The sequence below is a fragment of the Sebastes fasciatus genome, chromosome 8 (genome assembly GCF_043250625.1).
Source record: "Sebastes fasciatus isolate fSebFas1 chromosome 8, fSebFas1.pri, whole genome shotgun sequence".
NCBI classification, from domain to species: domain Eukaryota; kingdom Metazoa; phylum Chordata; class Actinopteri; order Perciformes; family Sebastidae; genus Sebastes; species Sebastes fasciatus.
In genome coordinates this window covers 14,235,556-14,255,495 of record NC_133802.1, presented here as the reverse complement: position 1 = coordinate 14,255,495, position 19,940 = coordinate 14,235,556, and the positions used below count along the sequence as shown (strand labels likewise).

Sequence of the window (19,940 nt, the reverse complement as noted above, 5' to 3'; positions counted from 1 at the left end):
GTGCAGACATCAGAGAGGTATTGATCTCATCTTACTCTTGGCAGGAAAGCCAATAATCCGTTCCCCAAAAGTATTACTTTGATAAGATCGTGACTTTGAAGAAAGATGGATTGATATTTTTACAAACCTCATGAGGTTGCAGGATGAAAACAAATCATCACCTTGCCTTGTTAATACTACAGGGGCTAAAATGTGGAATAGATTAAACAGGTTTTTGTAAGAGGAAGTGTGGAAAGTGCTCCGTGTTGACACTGTAACAATCACAGCATCTCCCCCTCCATCACACTGTGGCGTGTACAGAGTTACACTTCACGGTAGTTGATGGCTCCTCAGGTAATAGCTGCGTGTTGACCTTCCAGGACACTCAACTGCTGCAGCCCCCCTCCGAACTCTGGCTTTGTGCTCAACCTCCCCCTTCTTATCCCCGTCCACATCAGTGGACAATTTTAGCCCTCAGTGCCGAGTCCGGCCATAGCAGAGCCTCTGGCGGACTGCCAAAGCTGAAGAGAGCAGGGAGAAGCAGGATGGGGGGTGGGTGGAGGGACTGGGAGGGCGACCAAGCAGTGAAAGGAGAAGGAGAGAGAGAGAGAAAGCGAGGGAGGGAGGGAGATGGAGAGAGAGAGAGAGAGAAAGAGAGAGAGAGAGTGTGTATAACTTTGGGAAACATAGGAAGAGGCAGCAAAGGGAACAAACTTTTCTCTCTTGGCTGCTTCCTTTTGGACTTTTTCACATTTCATCAGAGACCTCAGTGTTGACAGAGCGGAGACAAGGGAGGACAATTTGTTTGCTTTACTAGTTAAAGAGTTATTTCTCTGGGTTTTTTTTGTGATCAACAAGACGTTGAAGAATTTGTTTTGTGGCATTTTTATCTGATTATTGCTTCACTGTCTGAGCTATTTGAAGAAGGCGTGACCACACATCTGAAATCCCTCCAAACATTAGCTGCAGCTTTCTCCAGCTCATGGGACTGTGAAGGCTGGACTGAGACACACACACACATATACACGCACGCACCTGTTGTTGCTGAGGATTCCCCAGGAGCTCAGTCATGGGCATCTGCGTCACCGTTGCTTGAGGGAATCTGTGCGTCTGTGCAGCTGTTATCTGGCAGCAGCCTCAGTGAATGTTACAGTAGAAGTTGACCTGCCAGTCCAGAGAAGAGAGGGGGGAGATGTCTACCTACTATCCACGCACCAAGGACCTGACCCGTACCAGGAAGTCACTGACAGATTCACCACCTTCCTCCCCGTCCCCTACAGACAAAAACTACAGAGTAAGAACCACAAACTTTTTCTATAGAGATTAATACACATTTGTGATTTTAAACTGATTAATGATTTCACCAATTTAGCAGGATAGATGTGTCTAATTTCATATAATCTGTGTCATTTATTTTCATGAAGCTGTAAAAAAGTACTGATCTTTTAGTTTATTTACCCACTATCAAGTGACTTTATAGTATGTTAAACCAAAGTTAAACAAAAGCACAGTATTTCCTGTGGGTGTGTTTAGTGATTGATCCGTAAACAAGATTTTTTTTTCTTCTGGATTCAGACTAAATCTTTTAAGACGTCTACATGACAGCACAAGCTCTGTGTGAAGTAGAGCTGGAACAATTAGCTGATTAATCGGTTTCGTCGATTGACAAGAAATGTACAGCTATTTTCAGTAATTTATTGTTTTAGTAATTTTTTAAAGGAAAAGTAAAATATTATTTATATATATTAATAAATTAATATTCTGTGATTTTCAGCTTCTCAAATGTGAGGAATGGCTGCTTTTCTTTGTCATCTATGATAGTAAACTGAATATATATTGTGTTTTTTTTTTTTACAGTTTTGTCAAAGAATTTAAAGACATCACCTTGAATTTGGAAATTGTACCGGGCATTTCTCACATTTAAGTGATTATTTCATTAACTGGCCAATTAACCGATAATGGAAGTAATTGTTAGCTTCACACCTTGTAAAGTATTTATGTGTTTGGACCATTGTGAGCGTGTTCAGTTAAACAAGCAAATATTTCAATGTTTCATTAACAGGATAAGTTATTTCCTAATAAAATAGATTGGATAGAATAAAATAAAATAGATCTTTGTTATTGTGCTTAGAACAATTAATTACCATCAAAGCATCATACAGCATCAGCAACATAAAAGTTCAAGTAAATAAGTAAAGTTAGTAAAAAAAAATGGACAATTAAATAAGTAACAAAAGTTCAATAAGTATAAGTAAAAAAGTTCAAGTAAATAAGTAAAGTAAGTAAAACATTTTCAAGTAGATAAAGTACAGTAAAAAGTTCAAGTAAATAAGTATAAATTAAAAAAGTTCAAGTGAATAAGTAAAGTAAAAAAGTACAAGTAAATAAGTAAAGTACATTAAAAAAGTTCAATTAAATAAAGTAAAAACCGTTCAAAATAAATACAAAGGAAAGCGATTAAAACCAGATAAAGTGATAACGTGTGTAATTGTTACACGATTATGTGCATTTGCATGAATAATCCGCCTCATCATCTCATATTTGATGAACCGTGAATGAGAGGCGAGTGTTCGCTCGGAGAGTCTGACCACACTTTTTCAAAGAGACTTTTGGATTAAAATGTTCCTTCTGTAATTTCCTGTTATTTTATTTCTGTCTAAGTGGCTTATTCTCATGGGGGTTGTTTGACTGTTGTGTTCATGTCAGTGTGGCAAACTGAGCTGTTCTGTGTGACGAACACATTTAAAGGGACAGGGAAGAAACACAGAAACGTAACTGTCTATTTAGAGACTCATCTAATGTTATGCAACACAGACGCTCTCATTACAGCACAGTCGCTAGCAAGCAGTGAATGCTACCAGTGGATGCTGTCATGTTTCTGCTTTCTTTACAAAGACTGTCAGTCTCTCTGTGTGCTGTACTGTAGCCATGGTGAAACTCAAGCATTCATTTTCCATGATGTCAGCCCAATGTGAATCGGTTTGAGTTTTCATGGGAGAGAAAATACATTGCAGAGGGGGGTGGAATCAGGTTGATGCAGTATTTTTAGCACTTACCACAATGTTTTGATGAGAACTTGGCCCTCTTTAGTAAAACACAATGTGTGTTACAGCTGTGTTTGTTACAGCTGTGAGCTGCGGGAATAAGTAGAAACAAGAACACGTTGCATCACAGTGGTGAAAACTAAGTAACTAAAGTACATTCCCTCAAGTACTGTGCACAAATTACTTAAATTTGTACTTTTGAGTATTTCCATTTGACTTTAGACTTCTACTCCACTACATTTCAGGGGGAAATATTGTACTTATACTCTCTTCTATTTGTACTCTCCATTTATTTGACAATAGTTTCTTTTAACATTAACACTTTTAAAGATTAAACTAGTGGTTCCCAACTGTTTTGGCTTGAGACTTCCTACAAAAAAACAGTCTCTGAGTTCAGATGTCCATGAGTTGTTAGCAGTTCCACCTAAACAAAACCCCATGCAAAGGCAAAGCCAAACTGACAGCGAGCAAAGCAACCGGGCCGGTACAAGTAGTGAATGAGTGATTGGGGGAGTGGGAGCAGGTGAGAGCAGGGCTAACGAAGGACAGGTGAAACTAATTGGGGCGGGGCACAAAGGCAGGAAGTGAAGAACGAGAGGAGGGTAACAAAATAAAACAGAAAAGAAACAAAGACAAGAAACATAGCCTATGTTTAACTACATGTCCCCTCTAAACTTATCAGATGGTTTAATTTAAACAATTGTTTGTGCCAAATATGAGTGAATATACATTTTTGTGGCACAATCATCTCACGACCACCCAGATTTATCTTGTGACCATTTGGGGGCCTGACACCTAGGTTGGGAACCACTCAACTAAACTAACATGCCACCTCGACCAGCTACAACAGTAAAATACTACTTAGGCATATGCATTAACAATGAGAGCTGCAACAATTAATCGGTTAGTTGTCAGCTACTAAATTAAGCGCCAACTACTTTGATAATCGATTCATTGGTTTGAGTAATTAAAAAAAATAATAAAGTCTCTGATTCCATTTTCTAAAACTCCTCCTTCTACTACTACTCCTACTCCTCTATGACAGTAAACTGAATATCTTTGAGTTGTGGACAAAACAAGACATTTGAGGACGTCATCTTGGGCTTTGGGAAACACTAATCGACATTTTCCAACATTTTATAGACCAAACAACTAACCGATTAATCAAGAAAATAATCAACAGATTAATCGACAATGAAATAATCGTTAGTTGCAGCCCTATTAAAAATCAAATAATGTACAATATAAGTCAATAACAGGCATTTTTTTGCAGAATGAGTACTTTCATTTTGTATTCTTAATACTGTATAGGACTTTTACTTACAATTATATAATTTTACATTGTGGTATTAGTACTTTAATTAAGTAAAGTATCTGAGTACTTCTTCCACCGCTGGATGTGAGGCATTTTCAGTCGGTGATCTTGAAAAAGAAAAAGAGGAAGATGCTCTCAGACAGGCTCAGATGTACAGTAAGGAGTTAATAGAGGAAGAGGAGGAGGAGGAGTGGCTGATGTGAGGAAAGGTGAGTGAATGTGGAAGAAACGTCTTTTATGGTTGTGTTAACAGCAGTGTCAGTTCCAGTGGTGGGGGTGAAGAGTGTGTGTAGCTCAGATTTTCCTACTGCAAAACGCAGTCAGCTCTGAAGGAGCAATGCTGTGACAGAACGAGATGAGAGGGAGAGTCTCCTATAATGATGATTTCATTTTGCAAACTGCTGTTAACATGTTTATATACTGTAGCAGTGATCTCATGCAGGCAGCATGTATGTGTGTGTGCCTCGACCCCCCGACCCCCCTGGTGTGCATGATGTTGGTCCTGGCAAACCATAAAACTCTGGAGGCGGTTGTGTTTACAGAGCGCCCGCGGTTCAAGCATGCAACCGTTTGGAGGCTGTTTCCATCAGTCTTGACACCCTGTTGTTTTTCTTCCCCCCTCAGTTGATTGTCTCGGTTGCATCTGCTATGCCTCACATAGTTCACCGAGCTACAGTACATGTGCCACTTCTGACTCCCTCTGTTTCTCCTAACAAGGGAATCACATTTGTGCAGCTGCTATCAGATGTAGAATTTTCAGCTATGATTCAGTTTTTCTGGCTTGGGTTAAATGTTGACAAATAAGTTTCATTATGCAGACATACATGTAAGAGCATGCATTACTGTAAGGATTTAAGAAGTCCTGTAAACCCCACTTGGCTCGCTTAAAATTTGGAATAAAAAAAAATCAAATTTCACCAATTTGCTAATCCCTTAAGTGTGAAATAGGTTTGCATCAGGCACTCGTAATCTTGAAAGAGTCTGGTTAAGGTTTGTGTAACAGTTCATATCCCCCAAAAGCAGATGATTTATTCATAAAACCAGGGGGCCCAATCATCCCGGCTGATTAATGAATGCACACCAAATGTGATCGAGGAATCTCCTCAGCATCGCACGAAGAAATCAGGGTGAGTGAGTTAGAGCTCCATCATCCTTGGACCCTTTTTTTTCATCTCAGGAGGTCACGGAGGTCTGTTTTTTCCTGGATGGCTCTGCTTGAGCCCATGACCACATAAGGACAGGCAGCGCTGGCTCGGTTATGTAAACACTTGCTGAGGAATAGCTCCTTTGACGCTGCGTGAAATATCCCCCCCCAGCTCTGCAAACGTGAGCGCATGCAGGAATAACTGTACGCTCTGTTCCTTTTTGACATGAATTGTCCTCCTATAAAGCTTTTTAATGCAGTCTGCATCTGCTTCTTGTCTCAAACAGCTCGGACCACCGCACAAGACGTTTATTGCCATTTATTTCCAAACAGAGGTGTTTAGAGCCCCTCTTTTCCAGGCGAGACGGCAACGCCAAATCTTTGAATTTAGGAGTAAAGTTTCACGACGTTAAGCACGTGTTTACTGCGACCATAAAGTGACGCCAAGGGGTCTGACAAAGCCTCAATATGTGACCAATTGGGATGATAATTTGTTGATAAGCTGCACCTACCAGCTTATTTATTATAGGCATATCTTTGAGCTAATACGATTTCTGAAAACAGACCTGAGTGGAATCCAGCTAGAGAAAAAAAACACAACTCGTCTGAATGTAGCACAATACCAAGACTCCTTGGTGAAGTGGAAACAAATTCAGTATGTGATCACAACAGGCAACTTGGCAGCCATGTAGACTGGACTAGTCATAGCGAAACCCCCGCCAGGACAGCCTGCTATCAGCCTGCTCCCTGAGGTCAGACGTTGACCCCGTCACACAGGAGATGCTTTGCTTCTGATGTCATGATGTCATCTTAATGCTGCAGGCATTTGCGAGGCAGCCGCCTGTTCTATAAGATTAACCGGGCTCACCGGGGAGGTTTGACCTGCGTGAACCCTGTCGGTGCAGTGTTTGGCTGAATTATATCTCACTTCTGCATGCATTTCTTCCCCCTGGGACTTCAGGTCTCTGAACACGCAACGATAATTCACTTGGAAGTTTTGTTTTTCTTCTCTGTTGTCTCAAAATGGAGAAAAAAAATATTTCACTGCCAAGCCTCTGTTTGGTCTTATCAAACAAATAAATCTGGATCTAACCACAACAGAACATTTTTTTTACACTGTGTTGTTCCCATGCCGAAGTGCTGAGTGATCAAACTAACATGGTTTGTTATTTGTTTTTCAGCATGACAGATTGTCAAGGTGAGGATTTATCATTGTTTTTTTCTTTTCTTTTTATTATAGAACTGTATTTCCTGAGAAAAATCAAACATAAATGCCCTAAATAAAGTGGCAGTGTGTACTGAATGTGTTACTTTTAGATATGACTCCAGTGGTGAGAGTGCGACAGACAAACCACTGGGCCGCACCAGCTCTTACACTCGGAGAGAGACAAGGCTGGCTGCTCTGAACAGACAGGAGCAAGACTCGGCTACCAAAGACTATAAGAAGGTAGTAACTCTTACCTCGGTTTAAACAAGCACAATCCCTCCCGAATGATTCATGTGCTTGCAGAAAGATGTTGGATCACCAGGCAGATTTATCCACTTTAATAACATTCCTAAAAGGGCAAGCAGATAATTAAAAGCAAACCTATCTTATCTTTGAAATCTTTAAATAAAAATGAATTTAAGTATGTTTAAATGTTGACATTATAGAATACATAATTTTTACTAAACTGATATAAAAAAAAACCACCATGTCACATAACTATATATATATATAGCCCATACAGGCTATGGTAATATATGAAAAGTGTTAACTTTGAAATGTAATTTTATTGATAGTATATCTGAATATTTCCAGTCATATTAATTATGCTGAATAGTTATATTATAGTATATCAAATTTAAACATTGGTCTGTTGTTGATATAAATGAATGGTCATACAAATAACTGAAGGAAGGGAGAATATCAGCGGGTTTTGGAAAATGTTACAAATTTAGATATTTCCATTGATTTTCATCATTTTATTCATTTGGCACTGAAAGTGTTCAATATTAAATACAAAAAATAAAATAAAACTTGCTTAGCTAGCCTACTGTTTTAAAACCTCTTGAACCCGAGCGCCCCCGGGTACCATGTCAGTTGCTCACATGGTAACAAACACAAAGGTCATGTGCAGCAACCATGTAGCAACATATTCATCCTGCATACCCACATAAAGAGAAGCTCAGCTAAAAGCTTAACCAGGAGCTGAAGAAAAGAAAAAATAAACTTCACTTTATACAGCCATATCCATAAATGATGTCTTACATTTGCTGTTTTTTGATAAAAAGTTGTGTTTGAGGGCATATCAATGTTGCTAATGGCTACTCCAACATCATTTTATCAGGAGCAATTGCACTCCTGGTGGATGAATAGTGGTACTGCATTCAGCTGGTGAAATAGACCAATAGATTATATGGCTTCATTTAACATGGGAACATGTATAGATGTTGGATTGACTGATTTTTCAAAACAAAGACAAAACAGTTGTTATTTAGATGGAATTAATACCTATAGTAACATGTAAATTAATTAAATGAGGGCTGTAACTACATAATTTCTTTATTTACATGAATTAAGAGGTGTCTAAAAGTGTACAATTTTGTTAGGTGGAAATGAAATATTTAATTTATGGTGTGTTCCATCTTTATTTATACCCAGTAACATATATATATATTTAATTATATAATTATATAATTAAATAAAAAAGGATTTCCAGTAAAACTCTGTTGTTATGGAAACAAAAACAATGAAATAACACAATTGGCTTTGGTTTTAATTATTATGTTACTAATGTTATATGTAGCCTATATTTCTTTTTAAATACAAATGTCCTATCTGTTTATTTATTACTGAACACTTTGTGGTTCCATACGCTTACTTGCCAACTTTTTATTTCCATATTAAATTGGTTAATTTGTTATTTAAATTTAAATTTAAATTCTTGAATATTTTGATTATTTAAAAAAAAAAGTATTTGACACAGTGAAAGACCAGAATCTGTGGAATAAAGCTGTTCCTTAATCTTCATTTTGTTCACTTTCAGATGTATGCAGAAGCTCTGCATGAGAATGAGAAGCTCAAGTCCAGGTTGCAGGACAGCAAACAGGAACTGGTCAAGATACGTTCCCAGCTGGAGAAAGTCACACAGGTACAGAAAACTGAAAGAAGAAAACTGTCAATTGAGTCGTCTTTTTTTACTGCTTCACCATCATCCTTTTCCCACGGGTGTGCACAAAGAATGTCGTGGCTGATTACTTAATAAAATCATGTTAAATAATTCTCCCAGTACTTACAATAACAGCACCGTTTCTCCCTTCTAGAGGCAAGACAGAATATCAGAGAGATCTACAGCACTTGAATCGGAGAAAAGGGTAAGTGTCTTGGCAACCTTTTGGCATTTTGGTATTTGCTCTTCTGCACTATCAAGATGGATCAATGTCCATTTCCTTTCTTGGCCATTTCCCCTCTGATTGTCATCTCCACTTCAAATCATAGTTGAGTGGCTTTTCCCTCTTTTTTTTTTTATACATATATTTATTTCAGTTGTTTCTTCTTTATTTACAGGACAAACAAGCTCTTGAGAAAAGAGTGTCAAACATGGAGGATGAGATAAAGGTCAGTGCATGCAAAAATAAATTGTGCATACTCACCCTGGGTTTAAATAGCATATTTTGTCTCTTATGCAAGTTGTGCGTCATTTATCTCGTGTTTTCTCCCTAACACTGTAATAACACTAACAGTATTTGAAGGTGCACACCTCCAGCCAAGCCCCCTAGTGTTACTCATGCTAAATCAAGCACGCCTAAAGTGATTTTAACAGAGCAAAACACACACACACACACATATTAGCCAAGACATTCTCACTCTGGGGTAGTTGTTAGCCAGGTGGGTTTGAAGTCAAGGAGAGGGAAGGTTAATGCTTCAGGCTCATTACCCACAGTGTTCTACTGGGCCACTTCCTGCCAGGCTGAGGAGGAGCCTGTGCCGCTGCTCCCCTGCTCCATTTATCCCATTGTTGGGGTGAACATTGTGACCTAGTTCCAGCTGAATACTAAACCCCGTCCAAGAGCAAAAGACTTGCTTTTGTGAGGAATTCCTGCACTGCACTGTGTGTAGTCTGCTTCACAAAAGAGAGACAGGGCAGAGCAGCGGAGAGATTTCAGGGCTGAGTAGACGTAGTCTGTATGTGTGTGTCACAAATGACACAGTAGGATTATAATTTGGCTACGTTATATTCCTCAAGAGATAAAATCATGACTCCGGTCTGAGAAAGTGTAATGTGCAGACAGTGACGAGGGACGTTATAAATAGGACAGTATGTCAGCAGCACATGTTTGACCCCGGTGTTGTCGTGGTTTACCTCAGCAGGACGCCCCACTGCGGTTCCGCTGTGGGTACCAGCCCTGAGTGCAGGTTTGTCTCTGGGGGAGGGGGGATGGTGAGTGGTCGCTATGACGCAGAGGAGTGATTGACACCTGCCTGTCACCTCACATGATTCTGCTCTGTCACATGGTGCCTTCAAATGAAACTCGTGAGCTCGTGTTCACAACATGGGAAATCGTGTGCATAATATGCTTGGCGTTCAAGTGATTAAGTCGTGAGAACACCGCTGCTAAGCAACAGCAATATTAACGTCATACTGTCGGCGTCTATAAGCCACATAGGCTAATAATTTAGCAAGTTAGAAAGTGGGTAATATAATGCAGGAAATGCAAAGGCATAATGACAGAGGAAAAAGATGAGGCAGTTGGGAATATCAACGTTTTCCTCAGACATGTTATAAAATTACAATATATTCACTTATTATGTACCAAAAGATTAACTTCCATGGCCTCTGCCATTTCTGAAAATGTCAACAAACACGTCACAACTCGTAAACTCAGAGTTTTCAGACATTTTCCACTTACGAGGTCGTGAATACCACAAGAGGGGTCGTTCACTCTTCTCGTGAACACGGTAAACACGACCCCATTTGAAGGCACCAAGAGACTCGGGCATGTTTACACGCGTGGACGCACATGTACATCACATGATGAGCTGAACTTTAGAGTGTAAATGCTACAGGGGCACTCTGCACACTGTCTTTTTACTTTCTTTGGATGGAAAGCACGCCAGGGAGCTGGCTTGTCACTCACTCACAAAGTCACTTGTTCACGTTTTGTAGGTTACAGATAGCTGTTCAGTCGTTGTCAAATTTGTGCCAACCCAACACGTTCACATCCTGACTCGTCATATACTGACGCTTGGTCATATACTGGTCGCAGCAAACATATATTTAATGTTGTGAAGTAAACAAAAAACACTTTGGACTGTGGGAGGAAGCCGGAGAAAACCCACGCTACATGCAAACTCCACACAGAAGGGCCCGAGGCGGATTCGAACCCAGAACACACGAAGGAAGAGCTGATTGTAAAGTAAAAGTGTAACGGAACGCACGAGACACAAACAGCGCTCTCCTGGATGAAAGCCCTGTGTTTGTTGGACCCATCCACTACCCCTCCCGCCTGCCCCGTGTGTCTATTTTGCTCTTTAAACTACGTCACAACAGCACTTTTCCTGAGCGTTTACTATTGCGGCGGATGGGTTTACATTGTAGTTAATAGAAAGCCTTGTGCGTCTCTTACCACCGCTAAAGGGTGCCTTGTACGCCGATATAGAATGCCGACGGCCGTGACAAAGCGCCGGGATTTTAACGCCCTGGGAATGAGAACGGACTGGACAAACTGTGCCACCCACTGGAAAGGAAAGACAGCAGCAACACTTAAGACCTCAAGATGCTGAAATGTCTTTCAGTTTTGTCTTCTAGTAACAGCTGCTGTAATTTTAACACTTACACCACTGAGTTACAACAACTGTTGCTGTTTTGTGTATAAAAAACTGCAGTTGTTACACTCTGCACATGGATGACAGAAGCGTCAACATTGCAAAAGCTATTACACTCCTTCCCTACAGATGGTGCGCATAAGCACTGCTTCATCTCCAGTAAGAGGCCAATTTAGGACTACCTCCTCGGGTCTGAACCTGCTGGCACTGCGGCTCTGTAACTGACTTGGCCTGCTGGTTTCAGGTGCTTCACATCAATAGCGCTGCATGTCCTTGTTTCCCCTTTCAAAACAGTATCCATGCCTTAGTGTCCGATTACTTTGCAGGGTGTTACATTTCATACAAAAGAGCCGAATTATTCTCGACGGCCTCCGAAATTTAATTAATAGCAACTGTGCGGAATTATCTGCAGGACTTGAGAGTTTGGTCAGATCTAATTTAATATCAAAGAGCTTGATATTAACAGAGAGTGTAATAAAGGAGACTGGTCATTATGCATTCTCGCCTCGCTCCGTCCTTCTTCTCGTCTCCCTTGCCAAGGGCACCTCTCCAGAGACGGCACCGTCTTGTTCTAATACCAAGAGAACATTATATGCTTGAACTGTTAGAGTCCCAAACACAGGCTAGCTTCAAATTGCTTTAATAAATGTGTTTTTCTGTTGTAAGAAGCAGCTGGATGTCCGCCTTAAACCTCATACAGTACTGGGCCATATTCACGTCTACACACTTGTGTTTGGGTAGCCCAGAAGTGTCCTGTGTCTGTGTGTGTGTGTGTGTGTGTGTGTGTGTGTGTGTGTGTGTGGTTTGCCCTCAGGAATCGCGTCAAACCACAGATGTTTCTGTTAAAACCACATTGAGGTTCACCTCAAAAAGCCAGGCCAAGAAAAGAAGAGGGCGGAATGAATCATTTCTTTTCCTTTGACTTAAAGCAGCAGTAGGTAGAAATGGAGCAAATATGATTAAAAAAGGTAATTTTTATAAAACGGTCACTATATCCTGCGGTAGCGCATGAGACAGGTAATCTGAAAAAAAAAAAAATAATGTGCCTCTGTGTCCTCCGATGCTCCTAATGACATCTGCAAGATTTCACAGACTGGAGGAAAATAACCAATCAGAGCCGAGCTGCAGCCTTGCCGTCTCTGAGCAGCTGTCAATCACTCGCAAACTCCGATAAAACTGTCAAACTAGGCAGCGCTGATCAAATATGAATCAATATTCTGTTACTGTAATGTCTGTTTCTCTCCTCAAATGTTTCAGAAACATCTTGTAGTGTACTGTTTAGCTGTAAAATGAGAAAGTTTGTGACCCGGCAGCCATGTTGAGATCAGTTGAGGAAATACCAAGCACCGCCCACCAGCCGGAGCACACTTTCTCATCTTACAGCTAAACAGTACACTACAAGATGTTTCTGAAAACATTTGAGGTGAGAAATAGGCATTCGTGAGTGATTGACAGCTCCTTCCGTTAAATGAACAGCCAATAGGAACGCTCTCTCTCTGAAATGACCTGTGATTGGCCAAAGTCGCCCGTCACGGGCTAGACTTTTTAAAGTCTGAAAACAGAGCCATGAGGAGGTGCAGAAGTCTAGTTTTCTCTCAGAACACTTGAATTACAATATGCTGAAAGGTTATTATGGAATTTTTGCCCAATGATGCCAAAAAAATCTGCCTACTGCAGGTTTAAAACTGACTAGGCTTTTGTACAAAGTGTGAAATAGTGGAATTAAAGTTTTATATATTTTTTATCATTAAATTTTTTTTTATTACCTGTACTTTGCAAAGCATATAATAGAACCTCACCACCCTCCACATACAGCCCAGGTTTGATGAGCCCAAACCCAAGGAGAACTCGCTTCCTTTGCTTGTTGCAGCTTTTGCTATTTCTTCTCAAAATCTCTCCTGTTGTGTAAATATCCGTTTATATAAGTTTTGCTGGTGAGTCCCTCACAGAGCTGCTGTTCTTTTCTCCCCTGTCTGTGTCGGTGTGTGGGTGCATGCCTGTATGAGTGGATATGTATGAGTCTTTCTCTTCTTTGCACATGGCCCTCCTCCCTGCATGCTCTCTCTGTTGGCCCCTCTCTGCATCTCTCTCCTCCTCTGTGCAGGCTTTCCCCGCTCTGGCTCAGGTCCAGACCTTGCGGAGGGTGAACGAGCGTCTCCTGGCTGAGAACAGAGCAATGCTGCGCGTCCTCGCCCGCCTCTCTGAGACGGCCTCCATGCCGGAGACGGAGGACCTCTGATCTCCTCTGACATCATCTGTCCTCCTTTTCCTCCTCCCCCTCTTCTCCTCCCTCCTCAGCCACAATAACTTCTACACTCCCCTCTCCTTCTGGTGCCTCGTCCTCTGCTGTGTTCCTCTCAGGCAGGTCCTGCACCCTCCCGATGCTCACTCCTCCAACCCCCCTCCCCACTCCCACACTGCAATGCATCTTCCTCTGCACTCTTTTAACCCAATCTCCTTTATGGCCATCAGAGGTCAACTCTGCTGACCTCACCCCCCCAAAAGAAATTTCTCATAAGCCTCCTTTGAAGTTTATTTTTAAATGCTGCATGGGGCCTCATGCTTTTTCTTTAGTTATCATCATCTAAAGTAAACATCGACAACAGCAGTCTGCGCCACAAAAGAATAAACACGTTTACAGCCGGTATCGATCGATCTTGCAACAGTCAAATATATGCGGGTCCTGTGTAATGTGCTGTGTAATCGATGCAAAGTTGTTTGCCGAGGAAATAGCCATTCTAGTCAATCTTCCGAAGGAAATGAAACGTGTGAGATCATTAGTCCTGTGCCATTGGGCGAGACACCGGGTGTGTTTTGTTCACCAAAATGTTGAACTATTCCTTTAATTACATTTAGAGCAAGGCATTACCATGATGACAGGATTTATATACTGGAATTTGGGATTATCATACGACGAAAAAAACAGTGTCAAGATCACCTAAACAGAGACCAAGCCATGACCAAGACCGAGGCAGTGCGAGACAGAGTCAAGACCAAGTCCCACACTGCGCGATCGATAGACTTGTGATAAAATGCGGAACATGCAAACCATAGTCACTCCTCAAATTGATCTGAAAGATCCACATTGCTATACAGACACCCACAGAAAACAAATGAAGATTCCTCTTCATTCACCTCTTTTAGAGAATTTAGAGAGAATTTAGAGAGAAATTTAAATAAAAAAGAGACTCCAATCATGTGATTTGCCTCAGGTCATAGATGCCAGGGGCCTTTGCTCATTCACCAGTTTGTTGGTAATATGTCCCAGCTAGAGAGCAGAAGGTTATTATTTGTCTCTAGTAGAGGGGAAATACTTTGGCAAAGAGGGTGGTTATTTTTAGTCATCGCTCCTCGTGAGAGACATGACCTAGATTTGGGAAATTGACCCTCTCTCGGTTTCTCTCTCTTTGACTTTGCTCTCTTTAACTTTTCACATGCGGAACATATTGTCAAAGTCACTCCTCACTTGCATGATTGAGTGCCGAAACGCATGTCCTCATTGTTTGGCCTCCAACTTTACTGAAAGACAACTTTTAGTCCACTTGTTGTTAATGGTGATTGAAGATGTTATAGTCCTGGTGAATTGTGTCATTGTTCCTTGTTTAATCACAGTATCCACAAACCATTTACCATGTTTATCTGTGATGATGATATCATTTTCTAATATAATTTCTTTCCTTGTGCTGTCCCAGATCTTAACAGAGCTCAAGTCAGACAACCAGAGGCTTAAGGATGAGAACGGGGCTCTCATTCGAGTCATCAGCAAACTGTCCAAATGAAAAGATGTCTGAAGCTCCTGTTCTGTGTGTGTGGACGCTCCAACCCCCCGATATGGAAGTTTAACTATCCACCGTGTCCCAAGTTGTGACTCCTCCCTGAGTTATGGTGATGGCTGCTCTGCAGAAATAAATTCCTGTTGGGACTCATGAAGATCCAAAGAGTTAAGGAGTTTTAGTCAAATTTCACTGTGTGTGATGATGGAGTTACAACCATTTCTTCATGATTAGTTATTTTCACATTAACCAAATAGGGACCAGTTGTACTGTTTGAATAACCTTTCAAGGCCCAGTTCAAACTAATCCAGGGGTTTGCATGAAGGTACTGTTTCTAATATTATAACCACACATCACATAGAGAAATCACGTTTGTTGCTACATCGTGCACTGCAGGAAAGTATTTTTTAATGTTGTCTTAATTGAGAAAGAAGAGAGAAGCAAAGGGCCCCAAAGGCCACTCTGGCATGAAGAAATAATTGTTATAATTTCAATCAGAATATATATGACCACACAGGTCAAATTAAACAGGTGCTCTGGCTCCAGAAGCTACAAAATAATATGAATCCATCAAGGCATCTGAGTAGCAAGAACCACTGAAGAAGATGCAGCTCTTCTAACGGCAAGTCGATGTTTGCTCTAAACTAAGAATGTATCGAAGTGGAAATTCATTAGTTTTTATATAAGATGTTATATAAAACAAATCTTTTTGAACATTTTTACTCTATGATAAAGATATGAAAGCTTATTAAGACGCATGTTTTGGTTTGTTTTTGCCTGGATTGACAACTTTCTCAGGTTTGTCAGTTCTGTATACTTTCAACAAAACTTCCCTTTAGCAAACCTTCAAACCATTTCCAACTGGTTGGATACATTTTTGGGACATTTCAGTCAAATCTCTATCATTTTGATGATATAATTTTATGATAATTTTCCCACTGTATTTGGTATTTGAAGGGCGACTGTGTGTTATGTCTTTCTTTACTGGTTTTAGTGTCCATGCTAACGTAATTTAGCGTTTAGTGTTTTGCGTGTCCTTTGTAGAGGATTTTGTATCCAGTCGCTCAGCTTCAAAACAGCAAACCGGCTACACGGAGAACACAGTCTGAGTGTGTGTGAAAGAACGTGTCCTATGTTCTGTAATAGAGATATATTTATTTATTTATGCATTTCTTAGTTCTAATCTTTATACTTTGTTCACTAAATTTTCTTTCAAAAGGAATACACCGACTATTTTGGTTGACTTCTTGGCCATCTTTCTGTTAGGTGATGAAAAGGCAAACGGCAAATCTTCCACTTGTAGACGCGATGTAAATCACTGCTGACGTTTTAGCGTCCACAGTATTGTGTGATTAATAATAAATAAATAAATAAATAAATTTCAAGCACAATCCAAAGTTTTGAGGAATAAACTGTTGCTGGCACTTTTCATTATATGTGGTGTAGATTACATAAATTTTTAACTCAACTGTGTTGTGTGTTCATATTGTCATGATAAATTAAGCTCAAGTAATTATTATTATTATTATTATAGTAATTATTATTATTAAGTACACCACCAGGTACATCTGGCTACATCTAATGCAATCCAATATTACGGCAATAAATCCCAACTTTTTTATTCTGGTCATGTAGGCCATATTTACTGGTTCTATTGCATGCGTTGCATTATATTAAAAATAGGGCTGTCAATCGTTTCAAATATTTAGTTGCGATTAATTGTTTGATCGTCCATGATTAAACGCGATTAATTTAATACTCTTATCAACGTGGGAGTGGGCAAATATGCTTTCTTTATGCAAATGTATGTATATATTTATTATTGTCACTGAAATCAATTAACAACACAAAACAATGACAAATATTGTCCAGAAACCCTCACAGGTACTGCATTTAGCATAAAGAAATATGTTCAAATCATAACATGGCAAACTGCAGCCCAACAGGCAACAACAGCTGTCAGTGTGTCAGTGTGCTGACTTGACTATGACTTGCCCCAAACTGCATGTGATTATTATAAAGTGGGCATGTCTGTAAAGGGGAGACTCGTGGGTACCCATAGAACCCATTTTCATTCACATATCTTGAAGTCAGAGGTCAAGGGACCCCTTTGAAAATGACCATGACAGTTTTTACTCGCCAAAATTTAGCATAAGTTTGGAGCGTTATTTAACCTCCTTCACGACAAGCTAGTATGGTACCAATGGATTCCCTAGGTTTTCTAGTTTCATTTGAAGCTGTAAAAAGCTTCAAAAGATCAATTGTGTTAATTCGTTAAAGAAATTAGTCGTGTTAAAACGATTTTGGGTTAACGTGTTATTATCGTGTTAACAGCGTGTTGACAGCCCTGATTAAAATGTTCTTCAATATTTAGGTTCCGATAAATGTTTGAAAATGTTGAAATGTTAATTAGCTCAACTAGCTACTTAACATGAAAAATAGAAATAAACCCATGAAAGAGGCTGCAGCCCTGTAGTGGTTCTTCATGGAACACAATCGCCTTCACTTTATTCCAAACGGAGGTAAGGCAGATAAAGTCATCCCAGGTTCAAAACAGTGTGTTATTAATGTATCATATTTAAAGAACCAGTGTGTAGGATTTCAGGGGATCTATTAGCAGAAATAGAATATAGTATTCATAACTATGTTTTCATTATAATCACCTGAAACTAATCGTTGTGTTTTTGTTAGCTTAGAATGAGCCCTTCATATCTACATAGGGAGCTGGTCCTCTTCACTGAGTCCGCCATGTTGCTCCGCCATGTTTCTACAGTAGCCCAGAACGGACAAACCAAACCCAGGCTCTAGAGAGAGGCTTTCGCACTTTTACATTACCTGAAGGCCACTGTAGTTCTCTGACTCACTTGGAAAGGAAGGGGTGAGTGGAGGGGTATTCAGTTGGTTGCAATCTGCAACCACACCACTAGATGCCACTAAATCCTACATACTGCTCCTTTAATGTATGAAACTGCCGGCTTGCATTAAAATCCCTTGATGTGCCGGAGACATAAATTATTTTGTTATTCGTCTTCTCTTCACTTTAATGGATGAGTTGACCAAAAGTCCCCAGTGTTTGATGTATTCCTTTAACAATGTGATGGTTTCGGAGTCCAACCCGGGCAGCGTGCTGTAACACCAGTGTAACACATCTAGTAATTCACTCAAAACTACGGATAAAACACAGCTATTTCTACACATGCTGTAAACTCTGCGGTATATTGTTTTGAAAATGTTTGTAATGTGTTGATGATAGCTTAATATACACAAATCACTTTGCTTAATAAACTGTAAAGGAATGGAGATGTTTCTCAGTGTGACATCAATATAATATGCACCAAGAGGCAGAGGGAGTATTAGGAGCCGGCTGAGCTGAGCACTTTGCATATTAAAACACAAACGAGTCATGGTAATTAAAAGGCCTTTATTTCCTATTTGTTTTTTTACAGAACTGGTAACACATATGATAAATTTGTAATAAGTTATTTGGTTCCCTTGATAACTTATAGAAGGATCCCCAACGTTTGTCCACATAAGGGTCAAGAGGAGTTTGTGAGCAACGTTTGTGTCCAGTCAAGGGCTAAAGCATGCGATCCACAGTAGGCACAAGTACTGACATGAACACGCGCACCACGACACTAGACACGAAGAAACACAGCTAGAGGACACAACCTGACTGTCCCCCGACGCTTTAAAAGATGATGAAGAAGAGAAAGAGGTGGCAAAAAAGAAAAGAGTCTTGAGAATACAGTTGCATCAGGGGTGAGAGGTGGAGGACTAAGCGCTCAAGAGGGGGAGTTTGGTACGGTCCTGCATGTTTGGCAGTAATACGGTATATCCATGTTGTAAACATGAATGCCGGCATTCTTTACGCTCAGCACAAGCAGATTCAGTGGAGGAAAATCGACGAGCCTGCTTCCTATTCAGCATAATGATACTGGTGGTACATAGCTGGTTACACGTAAACAGGACAAAGACGTAAACAGAAAGCAAATGTGATCCTGGCATTGATTCAAATACAGTCCTACATTCTACATTAGAAGTATACATCACCATAACAAATAAAGACAGAAGGAGTGATTGCACATATGCACAAGAATACAAAGAAGAAATACAGCGAGTAATAGAGGAGACAAGACAACATGTTTCAAAGTGGTGTCATTACCCGCTGAGAGGCTTCTCGACACATTTTGACAGGGTGGTAAAATGACCTACTGAACTTTGGATGTCTTCCCTTTTTAAATCACAGCGTTTGTTAAAAAAACAAACACGGTGAGCGGTGCTCTAAAACTGTCGCAGTTTCAGATGCAGATGTGCATAAGGTATCATACATCTACACAGCTCTCAACAACAAAAAAGAACAACCCCCGTATTTAAAATAGAACTAAGATTGTTTGAGTATTACGGTCACAAAGATGTACATTTAAGAATGAGTAATGTGTCCCGTGCATGCAGACCTGTACTGTATATATCGTATTTATATATTCTAGTGCTGCGTTTTTGCAGCATGTCTGCTAAAGGGCCTACACTTACATCCGTTTATCCCACACACACAAGCACACACAGCTCCCAGTGCCCCATAGAACTTAATGTCATGTGACTGTGGTGACCCGAGCAGTAAAAGGAAAATAAATCTCTTAGATGTGCTATAAATTCGACCTGTAATCACATTTGCCTCATCGTCTGATGTGTTCCGTTTGCCTCTGCGTGAATTGTCATTTTGGCTTGGTAGATTCAAACAGTGTTGACGAATGCAGGCAACTGTGATCAGGTACTGGCAGTATTTTGTGAAACACACTGAAATCTTGTATTTGAATTGTTCTCAGTGCTTCATTTGGTCACAGTCAGTAACAATAATGGGAAAGCGAATACGTATAAT

The 19,940-nt window shown here is 40.2% G+C and overlaps 1 protein-coding gene and 1 long non-coding RNA gene across 9 annotated transcripts; one reads left to right on the top strand and one right to left on the bottom strand.

Moving 5' to 3' along the window:
* Positions 1-873: 873 nt before the first annotated feature.
* LOC141772564 (uncharacterized) lies at positions 874-3,496 on the bottom strand. The gene is made up of 3 exons (XR_012594916.1): positions 3,375-3,496; positions 3,036-3,113; positions 874-1,253 (listed from the first exon to the last, which is right to left on the bottom strand). It is a non-coding gene; the product is annotated as an uncharacterized LOC141772564 (long non-coding RNA).
* LOC141772561 (protein phosphatase 1 regulatory subunit 12B-like) lies at positions 1,156-18,364 on the top strand. 8 transcript variants are annotated; one of them, XM_074643665.1, is made up of 8 exons: positions 1,156-1,273; positions 6,664-6,680; positions 6,800-6,929; positions 8,512-8,616; positions 8,789-8,839; positions 9,033-9,083; positions 12,106-12,259; positions 14,984-18,364. In XM_074643665.1, exons 1-7 carry the CDS (start codon positions 1,172-1,174, stop codon positions 12,211-12,213), a joined length of 564 nt encoding a protein of 187 aa, XP_074499766.1. In that variant the 5' UTR covers positions 1,156-1,171; the 3' UTR covers positions 12,214-12,259; positions 14,984-18,364. The 8 variants fall into 8 exon arrangements, with proteins under 8 accessions (XP_074499766.1, XP_074499772.1, XP_074499771.1 ...); XM_074643671.1 differs by lacking the exon at positions 12,106-12,259 and adding an exon at positions 9,837-9,881; XM_074643670.1 differs by lacking the exon at positions 12,106-12,259 and adding an exon at positions 9,837-9,906.
* Positions 18,365-19,940: the final 1,576 nt, after the last annotated feature.

Coding starts and splice junctions, on each gene's coding strand:
- LOC141772561 (XM_074643664.1), top strand. CDS start 1,172: ATGTCTACCTACTATCCACGCACCAAGGACCTGACCCGTACCAGGAAG. Junction 8,617..8,788: donor AGCTGGAGAAAGTCACACAG/GTACAGAAAACT, acceptor TCTCCCTTCTAG/AGGCAAGACAGAATATCAGA. Junction 8,840..9,032: donor CACTTGAATCGGAGAAAAGG/GTAAGTGTCTTG, acceptor CTTTATTTACAG/GACAAACAAGCTCTTGAGAA.